The 21210-nt window shown below is 35.9% G+C and overlaps 2 protein-coding genes across 2 annotated transcripts; both read left to right on the top strand.

Moving 5' to 3' along the window:
• Nucleotides 1-2896: 2896 nt before the first annotated feature.
• Nucleotides 2897-3848, top strand: LOC115526279 (olfactory receptor 52A5-like). The gene is given in 2 exon segments (XM_030333732.1): nt 2897-3823; nt 3825-3848. Coding segments are annotated over 2 exon segments (951 nt in total).
• A 15822-nt stretch (nt 3849-19670) lies between these two features.
• On the top strand, nt 19671-20621 carry LOC115526168 (olfactory receptor 52A5-like). Its single transcript, XM_030333651.1, has one exon. It carries the CDS (start codon nt 19671-19673, stop codon nt 20619-20621), a length of 951 nt encoding a protein of 316 aa, XP_030189511.1.
• The last annotated feature ends 589 nt before the right edge of the window (nt 20622-21210 follow it).

The raw sequence follows: 21210 nt of genomic DNA on the forward strand, positions 1-21210 counted from the left end.
TTACAGGACTGAGGGAGTACTGTGGTGGATGGAATTTTGGTTTCATTTACAGTGGGGTTTCCATGATGCCCCCAAAATAATTTTGCACAAGCCTGTTGAAGGAAGAAAATCTTTGTTCACCCAAATTGAGTAAAAAGTAAACATCACACTGGGTGGGATTGCAGGCTTCAAGAAGATAGTTGGAGAAATAGTCATTTAATATATCTATCTCTCTAAGTAATTTTATAAAAATATAAACTGACTCCTTAGACATTCACCTTTTGGTAGAATTAATAGTGCACTAAGAGGCCAAGTGGTCAGAAACAAATGTTCCATGAGGAATCATATAATCAATTGTGAAGCTTTATAGAGTACTTCCCAAACATAAGATTCTAGGATGCTGGGGTGCAATAAATCCCCATCAGAGGAGAAATCAGCTTTCCCTTTGGCATTAAGTCATCCTCAGAGCAAAGCCTCCTTCAGGTACTGTTGACTCTTGTATGTCGTGGTCATAGCCCAACTGTGCTCTGTCACAGCTGACGGAGACACCAAAAGGCTCAGTTAAGTGTGAAAAAGTAAAGATGGACTGGTGAGAAGACAGTTTCCTTGGAAACTAAGTTCTTCTTCTCACTTCAGAGAGAAAAAAAAATCAGTACATCATATACTTATAATTAAAATGTGCCTGATTGAACAAATATTCTAGATAATGGTGTGTGTGTGTGTGTGTGTGTGTGTGTGTGTGTGTATGTGTGTGTGTGATGAGGTGGGAATTGAATAGTCAGGATTAGGAAAGTAAGGGCGAATAAGAGCAATACCAAATGTCAGGAACAGAATAATTAGATCAATCCAGAGAGTTTACAAGTGGTTCCTGTCTGTAGATTCTGGACATATCTGAGATCTAAACTGATTGAATGACCACACATCAGTGACTAAGGAGTTCTCTCAATCCTGGATTACCTAGTAATCACCTAAGCAAATGCTTAGAGCAGCACACAAGTGGGGTTTTCAATTAAACTGATTTTTCAATACAGAGATAATCTTGAAGGAGACCACCTAGCTTTTGCATATATATACACATTTTTTGTACCTTCCAAAGGAATATAAGTTAAGACTTAGCATTGTATTTTCATTGAAATTCAGCAAATGAGAGAATAAATTTTGTCAAAATGTCCATATATCTACATCTTGCCTCGGTGGACCCCTTGGAGTAGAGGCTCTTAGAGAAGAATTAAAGTATTTAGAGGGATGGCCAGGAATAGCTATTGCAAATATCTATAAAGTGATTTTTTATCATTAAGCAAGAGGTTAGAAACCCAGGAACTGGATGCAGGGTATAGTTGAACCATAGGGCCAAATATCCCAGTGTGAAAACGGAACCCCAAGATAGTCAAACAAGTTCAGTCTCATGTTCTGATACAAGTGAGTTCTGTACCTTTGTTGTTTGGCCGTCCTGATCTTGGCACAGAACTTCATCTTCGTAAAAGGCATTCAATAAAAAGATGTTGAAATTAACTTAATTCCAAATTAATATTGTGCCTACTTTCAGTATGTGAGAGGCAAATAAACTTTAAAAAAATTACACTAACGCTTAAATAGGGGAATTGCCAGCGCACGTGAAATTTAAAACATGTTCTGCCACTTTCAGAGCAGAATGATGGCAGAGTACAGGGAGTCTAGCTGGGTAATAGTTCCCAAAGGTGGCTCATTAGAAATATGCTAAAACTGGTTATTTAAAAAATTTTTTTGATGTTTATTTTTGAGACACAGAGAGACAGAGTGTGGGGGGGGGGGCACAGAGAGTGGGAGACACAGAATCTGAAGCAGGTTCCAGGCTCTGAGCTGTCAGCACAGAGCCTGACACGAACTAGAACCCATGAACCGTGAGATCGTGACCTGAGCCAAGTCAGACACTTAACTGACTGAGCCACCCAGGTGCCAAAATTGGTTATTTTTTATTAGAAATAATATCATAACCTGAATCCCACTGAAAAAATATAATTACTTATTTACTATTGCATAGTATATTTGAAGTATAGATGTTCAATGGTTTTGATACTTTCTGATTTATTTTAATAAAATAATATTAAGATCAGTTTTCCTATATACATATGAAAATGGAAATGTTATTTTAATAATAGAAAAACTTCTTGATGAAATAATCAGAGAAATATTTGATTTGGGGCTCTTATTCAATCAGAAAAAAATATCCCGAGTTCAATTTTCAAATGAGAAATAAATTTTCCAATGAGCAAATCTTGTAAAACACTTTAGTCTAACTTAAGTTTGTCTTATTTATTCTTTGTCATGATAAATTTTATTTTTATTTGAATTATTTGTCTCTAAAATATCAAATTTTATCTACATTTTTTTCAGAAAATTTCCTTAGATTCCAACTTCGGGATAAAGGCAGATTCTAAATACACCGTTATAATCTCTTCTACATGCTCCATATGCATAATTTTACACTACAGCTTGTCATGTGGCATTGCCACAGGCAGATCATTGCTTCCTGAGGTCAAAGTCCCCACTTCATGACTTCTTGTTTGCGTAAGAGAGAGAATAGCTCCTCAAGAGTGAGTGTTTCATTATTGTTATTGTTGTTATTTTACTTCTGACTGCCTGACTGAAAGATTTTAAACTTCTTTGGTAAAAAAAACAAGAAAGAAGTTTAACATAGAGCATCAGTTAAATTCCCCAATCCTATCCAAGATAAGTCATTTAGGGAGCCTGTGTCTGCGTTCCTGGACGCATTTAATTGTCCCATCAAAAAATGACTATGTCTGACAAACTGCCATTGAAATCACACTCAGCCTCTGATTGTATGAATGCAAGTGAGAAGAGAAAACAGCAGACAGACACTCAATGCATACTGGCACTTTGAATCAGAAGCTGTAAACCAAGAGTCTCTAAAACCAACATGCTCAAGCTCAATGGCACAGTCTTCATGCCCTCAGTGCTGACACTGGTCGGGATCCCTGGCTTGGAATCTGTGCAGTTCTGGATTGGAATTCCTTTCTGTGCCATGTACATCACTGCTCTGTTTGGGAATTCTCTGCTCCTGGTCATCATCAAATCGGAACACAGTCTCCATGAGCCCATGTACCTCTTCCTGGCAATGCTTGGAGCAACAGACATTGCTCTCAGTACCTGCATCCTACCCAAAATGCTAGGAATATTCTGGTTCCATTTACCAGACATATATTTCGATGCCTGTCTCTTTCAGATGTGGCTTATCCACACCTTCCAGTGTATCGAATCAGGAATTCTGCTGGCCATGGCCCTGGACCGCTATGTGGCCATCTGTGATCCCCTGAGACATGCAATCACCTTTACCCACCAACTCCTCACTCAGATTGGGGTTGCAGTGACACTCAGAGCAGTCATCTTTTCAGCTCCATGTCTCATCCTCATCAAATGTCGGCTGAAACACTTCCGGACCACTGTGGTCTCCCATTCATACTGTGAGCACATGGCCGTCGTGAAGTTGGCAGCAGAAGATATTCGAATCAACAAGATCTATGGTCTGTTTGTGGCTTTCATTATACTTGGATTTGACATAATCGTTATCATACTCTCCTATATCCGAATATTTGTAACTGTCTTCAATCTGCCTCAGAGAGAATCTAGGCTCAAAGCCTTTAACACCTGCATTGCCCATATTTGTGTCTTCCTTGAGTTTTATCTCCTAGGTTTCTTCTCCTTCTTTACACACAGGTTCGGGTTCCACATTCCACCCTACATTCATATTCTTCTGTCCAATCTTTATCTGCTTGTCCCTCCTTTGCTCAATCCTATTGTGTATGGGGTGAAAACCAAACAGATTAGAGATCGGTTGTCCAAGATTTTTTCACTCTAAGGATCCATTTTGATTTCTCACTATCTTACTTGATTTCAAACAAAAACAACCACAAAACAGTGAAAAAAACATTGATTAAAGTCTATGTTTTCTCAAGTTCATTGTGCACAGGAATATAAAATTATAGTTTTGCATTCAAGAAAGTAAGGCTCTGACTCCTATTTTAAAATTTTCACTTGTTTTTTGGGGGTGCCTGGGTGGCTCAGTCGGTTGAGCGTCCGACTTCAGCTCAGGTCACGATCTCATAGTCCATGAGTTCGAGCCCTGCGTTGGGCTCTGGGCTGATGGCTCAGAGCCTGGAGCCTGCCTCCAATTCTGTGTCTCCCTCTCTCTCTGCCCCTTCCCCGTTCATGCTCTGTCTCTCTCTGTCTCAAAAATAAATAAACGTTAAAAAAATAAATAAAATAAAATTTTCACTTGTTTCAGATACAAAGTTAATTGAAACACACAGAGATAATCATATCTATTCCACACATGACAGACAAAAGTTATGAATACATTTTTGAAGCTCAATCAGCCCTCAGTCACTAAGACAGACATTTCTTAAAATCAAATTAAATATTAATATTTGGCCTCTGTATACAAACATCAAATGGCCTTTTTGCTACTACATAAGAAATTCAGTCTAATATATTATCATACTAATGTATACGAAACTAAATCTATCATTTATTTACTATCATTTATGATCACACTTTGTCATCCTAAAGTTCTTTACTGAGTGATCATGAATTAAGCATTAAGTGCAGATTGAGATTTTTAATTTATGTATCAAAATGTAATCATAATTTCTTCTTTCCCCCCATAGTATTTCACACAGCCTTCTATGGGGGCATATATAATATATTTATTAAATACATTACATTCCAATAGAGAAATTTGAACTGAAGACAAATGAAGTAAATGTGGAATGATTAGCAGTGAGCTTACTTGCTTGTTTTGTGGTAAGACCTTATAAATAAGCAAAATAATATTTTAAATAGCAAGTTTTATAACTTTATTATAGCAATCATAATAATAAAATAAATAAAAAATTTAAATGTAAAAGTCATCAGGCTTGTCACGACAACTATGTAAGGGAGATGCATGATGATGGCCTAATGATATAACAGTATGAGATGTAGATTTCGACCCTCTCTCTCATTCTATATCCTAACTCTTGGGTAGTGCATGTTCACATCATGCTTTGATATAAACCTGATATGTTCACATTGTGTTTGGTTGATGAAGTATAGTGTCAGAATTTATGAGGGCAAAAAGTAGCAACTTCATTATATTAATGTGTTCAGATTTTGGAATAAATTTTTCACATGGAGACTTGGTCATCTGTCACACACAAAATTGTGTGGGGTTTTCACTATTAACATTGCACTGCCCATTAATTTCAAAGATGATCAATAATCTGTATAGTGCCAGAAGTCAGGATTTTTCCAATTGGACATTTTTTCTTGCTTTTAAGACATTAATCTCTTCAAGAGATATCTCCATCTCTGTTACTTTTATGCCTCACACTCATTGTGATATACCCTCTACCTGGAGCCTCTGTCTCTGATTCCTTTATGGGTGGAATCTTCATTCTATAGGATTAGGCTCAGAAATTTCTTGGTATCTTCCCCAGGGTGACTTAATTGAGGTTTCCTTTTGGGCTCTGTGTTATTCTTTGCAATCCATAGCAGTGTGTACAGTTCAAACCATATCATTTTAAAATGTATCTATAGTTTGGGGGATTACACTGGATGTCTAATAACTTAATATTTACCACTTAGTGTCACTTAACTTTTTGTCATATATATATATATATATATATATATATATATATATATATGACACTAAATAGTGACTTACACTATCTTTTACTGGTTTCATTGACTTAGTGTTGCATTCACTGGCATAAGGAATTTTGAAGGATAGTCTAGGTGGAAAAAAGCAGCCATAAAATCCGTTTATTCTAATGTTTAATTTATGAACTAAAACTCCCTAGTACAGGTATCTACTTGGTAGCTATAAATATGATATAGAAAAATATTGAGTAATTCATCTTCATATTTCCAATGCCTCATATGGTTCTGACCCTTGTATATAAGAAATACAATTTTACTGAATAAATGTAAGAATAAAATTTCATTCAATATCTACTTTCATTCTTATATGAACCGTATAAAATATTTAATGCATGTTAAAGATGATGAGCATGTATTTCCTCAGCTTGGGTGGAAATTATAAGTACCAAAAAAGAGAAAAGTAGGATGAAATCTGTAGTTTTGGATTTCTACTGAAGACATCAGTGAACCTCAAGGTTTCCAATCTGGGTTGATATATAGAAAAATAAATACAGGTATAATTTATGTAACATGGGTGTGAGTGTGTATGTGTGCAGGAGTGTACGTGTTTGTACTCTCTAGCACTTTGTCCTCTGAGATGGCCTTTGAGCAGTAACTCATCAGTATCAATGAGCCTAAAAGATGCCTTCATCACAAGGTAGAACACTCAGTTTATGGGGTTGTGAAATTCCCTTCTGGTGACCTTGAGTTTATCATATGAACTAACCCTTTTTTAGACTGAAAGCCTTTCTTTGTGTCTAGATCTTTCTTCTGTAAGTAGATATAAACTGCTCTGAAGGTAGGGAAAGATCTGATTAATCCCTGGCTCACCAAAGCTGTAGAACCTGATGGTATAGGTTTCACTGAAACTCCCCACCTCTGAGCATGAGTTCTGTCGATGCTGCATATCGCTAGAGTTTGCTGCATACTCTCGCTCCCCAAACCTCACAGTATTTTCAAACAATATCCCAATTCCTCTAGAACTAATCTTTCTAGCCCTGAAAATTGCATGCCGTTCTTCAACTATTATTTTACATCTTTCTCTGAAGGCTTTAGGAAGACATCACTTTGCAAATTCTGGGTTATGTTTAGAATGCTTTTATTTATGCATTGTTAGTACTATACCATCTAAATATTACTACAAAGCTTTAGTTTTCTATTATTTTCTGGTCACACAAGATTCTGTCTGAATATAATGAGTAACTGAAAACATGGCCTAAAGTTTCACTTTCTCAAATATCTAGCATAGTACTCAGAGAGTTACTGATTGTAGGATCAACAGGTATTTACTAAGTAACACATTGGTGGATTTGTGATGACACTGGTTACCTGTAAGATGCATCATTTAATGGGCTGAATTTTTCACATTTTACTTATTGGTAGTTTAGTATGATGGCAAAGGGAAAGAAACAAAGATATTAGGGGGCATTCTGTTGCAAGGTTAGGTTTAAGGGGAAGTGTAATTGTTACTCATGAAATAGAGGAATGTCATTTTACTTTTTACTTTTTTTTAAGGGAGAGAGAGAAAGTGAGTGGTGGAGAGGGGCAGAGGGAGAGAGAGAGAGAGAGAGAGAGAGAGAGAGAAAAAGAGAAAGAGAGAGAGAGAGATTGCCTCAAACAGGCGCCACACCCCGTGCAGAGCCCGATGTGGGGATCGATTATATGACCCTGGGATGATAACCTGAGCCGAAATCAAGAGTCAGAAACTCAACTGACTGAGCCACGCTGGCACTCTGAAGACTGTCATTTTAGTTAGATAAACCATCCTGGGTAAAAGATAAACTATCCTGGGCAGCATTTCACAGTATGTTAACTTTGGGGGAAAATTAGTACAAAGATACTCGTTTAACTAATATCCATTTAATAGAAAAGGCAGATTCCTAAATGTCCATGTAACACTAATGACATATGGCTTTTAGTCTGTTTTCTGCTATACCAACATATTTTATTTCCTTTGGTTAAATTCTATGCTCATCAAGAATTATATAATATATACTTTGAGTAATTTATGAATTAATTCTTGTTTAACATATCTTTTAGGTAAATAGGATGTATAGTGTTGAAATATGTAAAAATAAATGTAATAGCATTATAAAAATTCCTATGAAAACATAAATATTCATTATTTTGAATATTATATACATATGAAAATATAAATATTCAATATTTTAAAAGGTATAAGTACAGCATAACAATTTTTTAAATACTTTCAATTGAATTTGCTTATAATATATTAATGTGATTGGGGAGAATTTATTATGGTCTGAAAGGATTCTCCTTCACAATGTTTTTAATTTCTTATTGAATTATAAGGAAGGTGAGACAAAAAGTTTTGGGAAGTGCTTTTTTTTTTGGTACTGTTAATGAAAGAAAAACACACCTAGAAATATAAAAACATTTTAGGAGTAGGTATCCACTGGTCTTATATTAAAAAACAATGGCATTGGGGCCCCTGGGTGGCTCAGTCGGTTAAGCGTCCGGCTTCGGCTCAGGTCAGGATCTCGCGGTTTGTGGCTTCAAGCCCCGCCTTGGCTGTGTGCTGACAGCTCAGGGCCTGGAGCCTGCTTCGGATTCTGTGTCTCCCTCTCTCTCTGCCCCTCCCCCGCTCGTGCTCTCTCTCTCTCTCTCTCTCTCAAAAATAAATAAAAATTCAAAAAATTTAAAAACAATGGCAAATTATTATAATTTTGTCTCAAATTAAAATAAATTTTATAAGTTCCATATATGACTTTTCAATGATTCCTTAGATTTATAAAAGTTTATCATACTGTAGAAATTGCTGAAACCTATGGAGAAATGTTAAATCAGAGTATTATATAGCAGAAAGGTGAGACATGTCCAATGATTAAAAATTTTGAATTCTGTACACATATTAGCTATCACTTATTTAGTCCTATATAATGTGTTCTGTCCTTTTGTACATGGAGTTGTTTTGATAATTCTAAAAAGTATTGTTTCTATAAAGGAGAGAAATAGCACAGATTTAAATAATATGTTTAGTGTCCTACAAAATAATATGTTTAATGTCCTACCAGTTTGACTAACAATTTATAACTTTCCCTTTATTTTATCATATCTTCCCTTTAACAGATAAAATAAATTATGTTTACATCACTAAGGGAGAAATTCAAGTCTTAGACTATTCTCTTTGCATTCATTATTTAATTCCAAAGCTGCTCTTCCTCTTCTTCCAATCCCATCACACCTCACACTTCACACCTCACACCTCATTCAAATAATTGAATGTAAGTGTATGATCCACGGCATTTGGAGAACTGTCCTCAGTTTACATTAATGTCTATGGACACTGGGAAAAAGTAATAAGATATTTATAAACTACATGAAGTATATATACATATACTATATTTTATATATAGTCATAAAGGATATATACGTATAAATGACAATTCATAAAGTATATACATATTTTTAATGTTTATTTACTTTGAAAGAGAAAGTGTGAGCGAGGGAGGTATAGAAAGAGAGGGAGAGAGAGAACTCCAAGCAGGTTCAACTCTATGAGCACAGACGTGGGGCTAGATCTCAACACTATGTATGACCTGAGCCTAAATTAAAGTCGATGCTTAACCAACTGAGCCACACAGGTGCCCCAAGTATATACATATGTGTTTTATGTACTTATAACCTATTCTCTTCAATCGGGCTTCTACAGGAAAGATCAAGACCCTCTCATGAAGCCTTCCATCACATTTCCTGACCTGAATGTTCTTTGGGTTCTCCGTGTGTATGTGAAGTTCTTTGGTGAGCTCACATAGTTGTGGAAAGTTAAGGCAGGGCAGGCTAAGGGTTTCAAGATTAAGACCTATGCCATCGCTTCACAAATATGAGAAGGCCCAAAGAAATCACAAAAAGTGGTCATGAGTAATAGGAAGTATAGTTATCTAAGACTGTACTAGAAATATCTCTGAATGTTCAAAATGTTCTATCCCCTCTCAGACTGGGAAGCCCAAAGGGAAGTGTAAATGCATTATTTGTTTAATAAGATTATTTCTATTCAGAAAGTTATAACTGCAGAGTTCCTAACTTTCTGGTTTGGTTGATTTTGTAATGATAAAAACAACAATGACAGCAATAACAATAATAATTATACATTTATGAGAAAATCTTGCTTCCCTCAGAAACCACAAAGTACTCTCTCCATGTCAACAACTCTTTTTCTATTTAAAACAGCAAAGTCTATATTAACCACACTTTAATACCACAAGATATTCTAGGTAAAATAGTAAATACATGTACTAGAGACAGCACAGGAGTCAGGAACCAGCTTAGTTCATTTTTGTCTAAAATAACAGTTTCTGGGCACCTGGGTGGCTCAGTTGGTTAAGCATCTGACTCTTGGCTTTGACTCAGGTCTTGATCTCACAGTTTTGTGAGTTTGAGCCCCACATCAGGCTCTGTGCAGCTGGCAGCACAGAGCCTACTTGGGATTCTCTCTCTCTCTCTCTCTCTCTCTCTCTCTGCCTCTCTCCAATTTGCACTGCCTCTGTCTCTCTCAAAAAAAAAAAAAAAGCTTAAAAAATTAAAAAATAAATAAAATTACAGTTTTCTGATATAATAAAAGTAAGATGCTTCTATGGGCCAACCCAAATGAAAGTCTGAGTAGCAGATTCTGGATATTTGGAGTTGCCTACCATTAGTTCATTAAAATTGACTGCCACCAGCGTGGTGTCTCAAATTAAAGAACAGTCCTATGTGGAAAAAAATCCATGGGTTCAAATAGATAGTTCAACACAATCAGCTATTGTTGGAAAGACTATTTCTACCTCTCTTTTTCAACTTCATGATATATTCAACTTTAAAGTTTATTTATTTATTTATTTTGAGAGAGAGACAGAGAGAGAGAGAGAGAACAAGCAAAAGAAGAGCAGAGAGACGGGGAGAAAGAGAGAATCCCAAGCAGTTTCCACACTGCCAGCAGTGCCCAGATTCAGACCTTGAACTTATGAACTGTGAGATCATAACCTGAGTCAAAACGAAGAGTCAGATGTTTAATTTACTGAGTCACCAAGGTGCCCTGATATATTCAACTTTAGAGTCCATTGAAAGCCTATATGTTATATGATGGCATTATTTGCCCCGTTTGTTACTAACCTCAGTGTCAGACAAAGACTGAGATCTCTTCTGTAAAAACTTTGTGGGATAGGAACAGAAACAGCTAAGATTCAGGGAATAGAGGCAAACACGTTTTGGATTTTTTAAATATATCTTTATGCCAAAAATAATTAAGAAGCAAATAAATCTAATTGTGCTGACCACAGGGAACATAACTGATCACTTCTTCATTACTCGGGAGAATTGCATCACAGTCTTGCCTAGCTGCTAACACTATATATCTCTCAGTGGAAATAATTTTTTACATTAAAAACTCTGTGTTTTTTTTTTATCTAAAATAGTTTATAACTACACCATATGAGTAGGTAAGTGCACAGAAGAAGGCAGAAGAATTAAACTTGTGAGTACGTGTTCTCATAAGTGGCTCTGAGATCTAGATAAATATTTAGAAAGGATCCAAAGGAAGTGTGGGGTAATTGCACCTTATAATTGTGCATAAGAAGTCACTCCGAGCAGAATCCTTGAAGGGAAATAAGTAATTCACTTATCACATCTGACCCAAGATATATTTTGACCCAGAAAAATGTTCTTGGAAGAATATTCTGGGAAGAACATTTTTCACCTTTCTTTTCTTCTCTCATCCATACTTAATGTCTGTAAATCTTTCGTTAAAGCAGGTATGCATTCTGACTCAGGTGAATCTATAAAGATAATGCAGAAGTGGGAACAAAGAAAGCTTACACGTAAAATAAAATTCCTAACATTTTTCTTAAACTGGTTCTTTGTGTTTTCTAATCCTTCTCTATGCAGATATACTCCTGGAAATAGAACAAATGGCTTTACTTCCACATTAAATTTGATGTGTTTTTGATATTAAACATATCCAGGGAAATTAAACTGCTAAATTAATTAATTCCTACTAGGGTGCACTCAGTAACTAGTCATTGTCTTGCATTGGAGAGCATAAAGGAAGAATTTGGATTTCTGCTTAAGAACATCAGGAGATGAGAGGTGCCTGGGTGGCTCAGTCAGCTAAGCTTCTGACTTGATTTCAGCTCACATCATGATCTTGAAATTCATGGGGTCAAGCCTAGTGTCAGGCTTGCCCCTCCTTCCTGCATGTTCTCTCTCTCTCTGTATATATATATATATATATATATATATATATATATATAAACTTTAAAAAAAGAACATAATGAGATACTTCATAGAGGGGATGATTCTTGAGCTGAGAGTTGAATAATAATTACTTGTCATGTAATAAAGGTATTGGATACAGGAGGAAATCTAAAGAAAAATGTATTATAAGGAAAGGGAAGTATAATAAAATTGTAGAATCTAAAATGGTTTTTAAAATTCTAATATATGTTTTCTTATGGCAGTAAGTTTATAGCAGGGTTAAATTAAGTGTAACAAAAACAACACTGTTAATAGTATATACTAAAGTTCACGTCCTATATGCTAACTATACATTTAGTCACTAAATGTATAAATGAGTTTGAAGAAATGGTAGGTTATCTATTTTTTTCTGGAGAAAATGAGATTTTTTATTGCATATACAATTATGCACAGTAATAGAACTCTTTATAGCTGTCTTGGTCTAATGAGATATATTAGCTTCATGGTAGGTGAAGCTAGATTAAATGAGAATAGTAGAATATCAGGCAAAAAAAATAAGTGTTTTTTTTTTTCTATTTCTCACTGAAGTAGAGGGACTTTTCCATCCAACCTCAGCCAGTCAGCAATGAGGTTAACCACGATGTGGCATCAGAAATACAAAGATAAATACTGCTCTTGACTATATTGGAGAGAGACAAATAAAAATGATAGAAAGAGAGATACAGAGTCTTAGAAAAAGAGATGCAGAGAGAGCCCACCAAAGGTAAAAAAAAAAAAAAGACTCTCCTATAACTAATACTTTTCCCAATCTCAACAATCTTATGAGTCACTTTTCATCTTCACTTTGTTGGCAAGGTGAGTGATGAACTGGAATTAAGGGTAGGAATTATCTTCCCAAACATTTTAAGGTAGGTATTGTCTACTCGATAAGTCAACAAGAAGAAGGAGTATATGGAAGAAAGTCCTGTCAACAGCATTAAGAAAAGTGAATTCAATTCAAAAAAATCTTTAAATCTGTTCTATTTCTTTTTCACCATGGTAGAACTGTTTAAAAGGCAGTTTGATGTTTGAGTTCTATTGTCAAGTTAAATTTATGGAAAAGCAATATGTATTTCTGCTTTTTCAGTGATCAGCATAGCTGTGGGGCTGGGTAATATTGCCAGAAGAAGACGCCTAGAATAATAAGGAGAGCCATGCATATAGCTGTCAGTGGAATTCATGGTACCAACAGTGTAAACAGAGTCAGACAAAAGAACAAAGGAAGGGTATGTTGAGACAGAAGAAAAATCAGGATAGGTTATGATGGAACCAAAGTATGATCACATTTTGAGATTTTCAGACACGGACTGATGGTAATTAAAGAGGCAAAGGTTATTTTGTCACTTGACCGAGGAGTAGCTAATGTATCATATCATGAATAAAAAGTAAGAGAAGAATGTGAATTAGGAAGAGATAGTGGCCCTGAATAAGAGAGAAAAATAAACATGTGACCACAACATGCTGGAAATAAAAATGAGATATTTATCAGAAAACAAAGTTATGATGAGTAACTTGTGTATGAATAATGTCTTTTGTATACATTTCTAGATGATGTGCAAGTTTATGTGATAGTTTTATGAAGTTCTATGAGTGTGAAACATGAGTGAAAGCTTTTATTCATGGGGATTTAAAAAATAGCAAAACAAAGTAAAAGACTTTATTTTCCTCATTCCTAATCATTAAAACATAATAAGTATATTATTGTTTCTGCCAGGACAGAAAAATAAAATCCAGATACAGGAATACTTGTCCCCTTTCACCTTTTATTTCTGTACTCTACATATAAAAATTCTGTGCCTTTTAGTCATTTACCTTTTTTTAATTTGGAAAATTTAGATGAATGTAATTTGAAGCCAATAATCTCACTCAACAAGTTATATTCTATATATTACCAAGACAGAAAAATTCGAAAAGAATTTGATGGCTGATACATAGGCACAGATAAAAGAATGGGGTGGATAGACAACAATTTTAGGACTGTATTGACCATTGAGAATATAGGATAGATTGGTCTTAAGCACTGAGGGGTGGAAGGTGATGTACACGGGTGGTATTACCCAAAGGAGACCTTGATTGAAGGTGATTGAAGATGTAATGGTAGCAAACTAAGAATACTGGCCTCCCACTAAGGACCTTTGTGAAGGTATGGGGAGTTAGTTAATCATGAGAATTAACGACAGGGAGATACTTAGGGATGTTGGCATGTTCCTTAGTCAGCCACGATGAGTTTGATTTAAACAACAAATCAAACAAAAAAACCCAACAAACAAAATCTTTGGATTTTAAAAACCCTTTGAAGACTAAGGGATTTAAACTGCAGATTTTTTTTTTTTTGGCTCATTTACAATCAGAACTTCATACCTCTGAAATGAAGTTTATACACCAACTAAAAGAAGAAAATCTATTATCATCCAACAAAAGTAAGAAGTAGAAGTCCACCTTGAGTAGAATTAGAGTTCTTTTGGGTTTTAGTTTCTCTATTTATTTTGAGAGAGAGAGAGAGAGAGCGTGCATGAGCGCATGTGGGAGGGGCAAAGAGAGAGGGAGAGAGAGAATCCCAAGGAGGCTTTGCACTGTCAGTGCAGAGCCTGACACAGGGCCCGATCTCAAGAGATCACAACTTTGAGATCACAATCTGAGCTGATATCAAGAGTTGGGTACTTAACTGACTAAGCCACCCAGGTACCCTGGAATTAGAGTTTTAATGTCTATTTGAAAAGCATTCATTTCATACCTCTATCTCTCTATATTATTTTGTAAAAATTTAAACCGACTCCATAGATGTTTACCTGCTAACGAATTAATAGCATACAAAGTAGCAGAAAGGTCAAAGCTGAAGGTTTTTATGATGAATCATATAAGAAATGCCAGGGGGTTGAGTCTTTTCCATGTACATATAAGATTCTTTGATTTTAGGATCCAATAAATCCTCATGTGAATAGAAATTAGCTTTCCCTTAGATATTAAGTCATCCTTAGAATAAAGCTTCCTTCGGGTGGTTGTGGGTGTAGCGTGGTGTGGTCACAAATGAACACTGGCTCCCTTAGAACTAATAGAGAATACCAAAGAAAGTGATTAGCAAGTGTGAAAAACTGGAGATGATGAAGGTGGGAAGAAAGTTTCTCTGGAGATTAATCATTTTTCTTCCCACGCTAGAAAGAGAAAAGGAACTATACACATTATCAATAACTGAAATGGACCTGCTTGGACAAATTTTTAAAGTGTGTGTGTGTGTGTGTGTGTGTGTGTGTGTGTGTGACAGAGAGAGAGAGAGAGAGAGAGAGATTGAGAGAGGGAGGAAGATTGAGAGACACAGAGAGAGATAGGGTAGTAACAGAGTAGAGTAGATGTGTTTAGGGATGTAAGGGTATGTGAGAGGAATATGTAGAGCCAGGAACAGAACAATTAGATTGATCCAGAGAATCAACACAAGGTTCCTGACCATGGATTCCTAGAGCTAGACTAAAGGAATGGCTGCATATCAGTGATTTCAGATTCATCTGAGTCCTCAATTACCCAGTAATCACTGAGGCAAATTCTTAGAGAATCAGGAAGGTTGGAGTTTTCAATTAATTGATCCTTCAATACAGAGATTATCTTGGTAGAAACCACCTAAAGTTTGTATATATGCAAAATTTACATCCTTTCAAAGGAGAATGCATTTAGACTTAGTATTTTGCATGTGTTGAAATGAAACAAACAAGGGGGCAATTTGTGTAGAACGCCTCATATATCTACATCCTGCCTGCAGCTTCTTGGGGCAGGATTAGCTTTGCCAGGGGAAGGGCCCAAAGAACCAGAAATTAATTGAGTCATTTCTACCAAACTTTGTCATTACAAATGATAACAATAAAACTAATGTTTGACATCTACGTTAAAGATCAACAACCTTCTTATGTTGAAGACGTGGGGTCTGAATGCATGGTATAGTCTAAGCACAGGGCCGGATGTTCCATTGGGAAAATAGAGCTGCAACATAAAGGGGTCAACAGGGGTGCAGCCTCATTGTCTGCTGCAGGCAAATTCTGCAGTAGTAATGTGTTTACTCATCCCCCGGCACGTTGTCTTTTATACAGGAAGTACTCAGTAAAGGGATATTGAACTTAACTGAATTCTATCGTAATAGTGTACCCAAAGAGAAGGAAAACATCCAACTGAATGTGATGATGTCATAGTTACGTGATTTGCAAGCAAATGTTTAAATTGGAACAAATACTAACACTCTCACAGCAGAATGAATGACAGTAAACAGGCCACTCAACTGTGCATTAATTTCCAAGGGTGGGTTTTATAGGAGCAGGTATTTAATAGAAATGGGAAAGGGGTGGGTGAGGGAAGTGGGGAAATACCGCACTTTGATTAAAGAAGACAGTTCCACAAAATTTTAATTTTCTTGTTGAGCGTTACCTAGTTTGGGACAATTTTAGCCTTTATTTCTGGCTTTATTAGATGCTTTTGTGTGTTCTAGGAATTTTATCCTACTCATGAAACCAAAGAAAAATTAGATTCTATGTAAAGAATACAATCACTTTAATAAGAAATATAAGAAAAGTATTTTTCATCAATAAATCATAGTAATTGAATTTCATTGAACAAATACATTTTCAATATTTTCTGTTATATTTTAAGTACTTATGTCATTTGATATTTTCAGATTTATTTTACAAAAATTATCTTGTTTAGAGTCAGTAATTACCATCTATTCTTTGAAAGAACATTATTTATCGATCAGATATTAATATGAGGAAGTTTTCCAAGAGAAATACAATACATTATAACTTTTCATTTTAAGCCATTATTATTTCAATTACAATTTTCTGTACAAAATGTGTATATCTGAATTTTGATAAAAAATTTTATCCCTGCATCAAGATTTATTTCAAAATCTGTCTAGCTTGTCATTTGATGTTATCAATTTTATTTGTGCTGTTTATTTCTAAAACATCTAATTTTATCTGGGATACTGGAGAATATTTCACTAGGGTCCATTTCTGGGGTTAATATTTGTTTAAAATACTATGATGTAAGCTCTGCTATAGACCCCTATATGTATATATTTAACTTCATTATTAATAGGCTTTATTTTTAGATTAGTTTCAGGTTTACAGAAACACTGTACAGGAAGTATAGAGTTTCTATATACCCTGTCTTCCTCTGCTATCCTACATTTTCTCTGGTAATTAACATATTGCATTAGTGTGATACATTTGTTACAAAAGTTGAGCAAGTAGATAATTATTATTAAATAAAGTTCATAGTTTACATTAGGGCTCATTCTTTGTATTGTAAATTTCTTTGTGTTTGGACAAATGTGTATCATATCCATAATTACAATATCATGTAGAATATTCTTCTGTCTAAAAAGGCCCTGGGTTCCATCTATTCATCCTTCTCTTTTCTCTCTGAAACCCTGGTGACTGCTGATCTTGTTATTGTCTCTGTAGTTTTATTTTTCCAGAATATGATATAGCAGGGATCACATGTATTAGCTTTTTTAGGAACTGCCTCATTGACTTAGCAATATGGATTCAAAGTTTCTACATATCTTTTGTAACTTGACAGTTCATTTCTTTTTATTACTATTTCATCATAGGGGTGTATCGTGGCTTGTTTACACATTCACCTACTGGTAGAGATATGGTTGCTTCCAAGTTTTGGCAATTGTGAATACAGATGCTATTAACATTCATGCACAAGTTTTGTGCTTACATAAATTTTCAATTCGCTTGGGTTAATACTTAGGAGCATAATTATTGGACTTCGTGATAAGCCTAGGCTTAGCTTTGTATGCTGTCTTTCAAAGTAGCTGTACCATTTTGCATCTTCACCATTAATTAATGAGAATTCTTGTTTCTCCACCTCCTCACCAGCATTTAATATATCAGACTCTTGAATTTTAGCCATTCTAATAGGTGTGTGGTAGTATTATATTGTTATTTTAATTTGAAATTCCCCAATGAACTAGGATGAGCATTTTTTCTATGCTTATCTGTCATCTATATATCCTCTTCAGTGAGGTTTCTGTTCAGATTTTTGCCCATTTTAAATTTGGTCATTTTCTTATTGTTGAGTTTTAAGAGTTCTTTGGATATTTTGGAGTAAAAGTCCTTATTTCAAATATGTGCTTTGCAAGTATATTCTCCCTGCCTATGCTTTGTCATTTTATTCACTTAACAATGTCTTTCACAGAGCAGATGATTTCCAAATTTAATGAAGATCAGCTTATTAATTGCTTTTTTCACGGATCATACCTTTAATGTTAACTAAAAGGTGACTTTCAAAGCCAAGATCTCCTAGATTTTATCCTATTGTCTCTTTTAAATTTTGTATAGTTTTGTATTCTCAATCTAAAAGTATTATGACCTGGAGTGCCTGGGTGGTGCAGTTGCTTAAATGGCTAACTCTTGATTTTGAATCAGGTCATGATCTCACTGTCCTCAGATCAAGCCCCTCATGGGGCTCTGCACTGGGCATGGTGTCTGCTTCAGATTTTCTCTCCCTCTTCCTCTGCCTCTCCCCCACTCACATGCACTCTCTCTCACTCTCTTTAAAAAAATCAATCAATCGATCAATCAATTAATCAATTAAGGTTTTTTGAGAGAGAGAATGTGAATGGGAGAAGGGCAGAGAGCAATGGAGAGGATCCCAAGCAGGCTCCACACTGTCAGTGCAAAGCCCCATGCAGGGCTCAAACCCATAAACCATAAGATCATGACCTGAGCTGAAACCAGGAGTCCTACGCTTAACCAACTGAGCCATCTGGGGATGCCCCAAAATAAATAAATCAATAAAAATACTGTGATCCACTCTGAGTTAATTTTTGTGAAAGGTGTAAAGTCTGTGTCTACATTCCTTTATTTTTGCGTGTGAAATGTGCAATGGCGTCAGCATGATTATTTGAAAAGACTATTTTTCTCCATTAAGTTGCCTTTGTTCCTATGTCAAAGATCAGTTGACTACAAGTACGTGTGTGCCTATGGGTGGGCTTCAGTTTTGTTCCCTCATCAATTTGTCTATTCTTCTGCATGATCATACTGTTTTGATCACTGCATCTTTAAGTTCAAAGTCCAGTAGTGTCAGTGCTCCAAATGTGCTCTTCTTCAGTGTGTGTTGCTATTCTGAGCCTTTTGCCTTTCCATATTAACTGAGGCAGAGATGTATGTATACACAAAATAACCTGCTGGGATTTATAATATTAAGTTTTCCTTTCCTAGGCACAGAGATATTTAACTTTTTATTACAATGATGCAAATATTGTTATCTCTAAGGTCAAAATCACTACTTTATAACTTCCTATTTTCCCATGGTACAGCATACTGCTTGAAATGGTGAATGTTCCTCTTTTTTCCTTTGTCTTTGTGTTCACTGCACACTAAATGACTATCTATGAATTTCTCTTGGGTAAAACCAAATTGATATATGTAACATCGTAAGTTCCTGAACCTATTATAAAACTAAACTAATATCCTTAACTTATAAATGCACACAAATGCACATACATCACCAGGTATGAGTGGGTCTGCTTTGCATATTTAATTCTTGTGTATATTTGTAGGCCTTTGTGGGGAGGGAGAGAGAGAGAAAGAGAAAGAGAAAAAGACAGAATTTAGGGATCCTGTATATGCATCCCTAGACTTACAGCATCAATAAACATGTATACTTGAAAAAATGCCCTTTAAAGACACATTCAATTTTTGTTTCTAGGAATGTCTACATGAGAACAAATAAAGAAGAGGAAACACAAAACAAAACTTGAAGCATAAATCAGGCAACTCTAAAGCCACATGTTCAAGCTCAATGGCACAGTCTTCATGCCCTCAGTGTTGACACTGGTCGGGATCCCTGGCTTGGAATCTGTGCAGTTCTGGATTGGAATTCCTTTCTGTGCCATGTACATCACTGCTCTGTTTGGGAATTCCCTGCTCCTGGTCATCATCAAATCGGAATGCAGCCTCCATGAACCCATGTACCTCTTCCTGGCAATGCTTGGAGCAACAGACATTGCTCTCAGTACCTGCATCCTACCCAAAATGCTAGGAATATTCTGGTTCCATTTACCAGACATATATTTCGATGCCTGTCTCTTTCAGATGTGGCTTATCCACACCTTCCAGTGTATCGAATCAGGAATTCTGCTGGCCATGGCCCTGGACCGCTATGTGGCCATCTGTGATCCCCTGAGACATGCAATCATCTTTACCCACCAACTCCTCACTCAGATTGGGGTAGCAATGACACTCAGAGCAGCCCTCCTTGTATCTCCATGTCTCATCCTCATCAAATGTCGGCTGAAACACTACTGGACCACTGTGGTCTCCCATTCATACTGTGAGCACATGGCCGTCGTGAAGTTGGCAGCAGAAGATATTCAAATCAACAAGATCTATGGTCTGTTTGTGGCTTTCACTATACTTGGATTTGACATAATCTTCATCACACTCTCCTACATCCGAATATTTATAACTGTCTTCAATCTGCCTCAGAGAGAATCTAGGCTCAAAGCCTTTAACACCTGCATTGCCCATATTTGTGTCTTCCTTGAGTTTTATCTCCTAGGTTTCTTCTCCTTCTTTACACACAGGTTCGGGTTCCACATTCCACCCTACATTCATATTCTTCTGTCCAATCTTTATCTGCTTGTCCCTCCTTTGCTCAATCCTATTGTGTATGGGGTGAAAACCAAACAGATTCGAGATCGAGTGTCTAAGATTTTCCACTTTAAAGATCCATCTTAAGGGGTGCCTGAGTGACTCAATCAGTTAAGCAGATGACTTCGGCTCAGGTCATGATCTCACAGCTCATGAATTTGAGCCCCGCATGGGGCTCTGTGCTGACAGCTCAGAGCCTGGAATCTGCTTCAAATTCTGTGTCTCCCTCTCTCTCTGCCCCTCCTCCGCTCATGCTCTCTCTCTCTCTCTCTCTCGAATAAATAAAAACATTAAAAAATTTTAAAAAATTAAAGATTCATCTTGATATCTCATTTATCTTTTGTCAAATAATAAAAATTTATTTAGAGAAATACTAGTTTGAGTCACATTCTGTGCTGTCTCCAGTTTGTTTGTGCTGCTGACATATAAAGTTTTAGGTTTTACATAGAAGACAGGCTCTGATTCCTATTTAAACAAGTTCACTTTTTATGGATACAGAATTAATTAATCAATAGATGACATAAAAGGCAGAAAACATGAAGACTTGTTTCTGGTTTAGTCAGTGAAGAATTTTCTTCAATCTTTCAGTGAGGAAGTTTCACAAAAACAAGTAAATTTAAGTGGTTACCCTCTGATTGAAAATTTTAAGATCATGCAGTTCTTTAAAAACAATAAA

Source organism: Lynx canadensis, chromosome D1 (assembly GCF_007474595.2).
Source record: "Lynx canadensis isolate LIC74 chromosome D1, mLynCan4.pri.v2, whole genome shotgun sequence".
NCBI classification, from domain to species: Eukaryota; Metazoa; Chordata; class Mammalia; order Carnivora; family Felidae; genus Lynx; species Lynx canadensis.

Coding starts and splice junctions, on each gene's coding strand:
- LOC115526168 (XM_030333651.1), top strand. CDS start 19,671: ATGTTCAAGCTCAATGGCACAGTCTTCATGCCCTCAGTGTTGACACTG.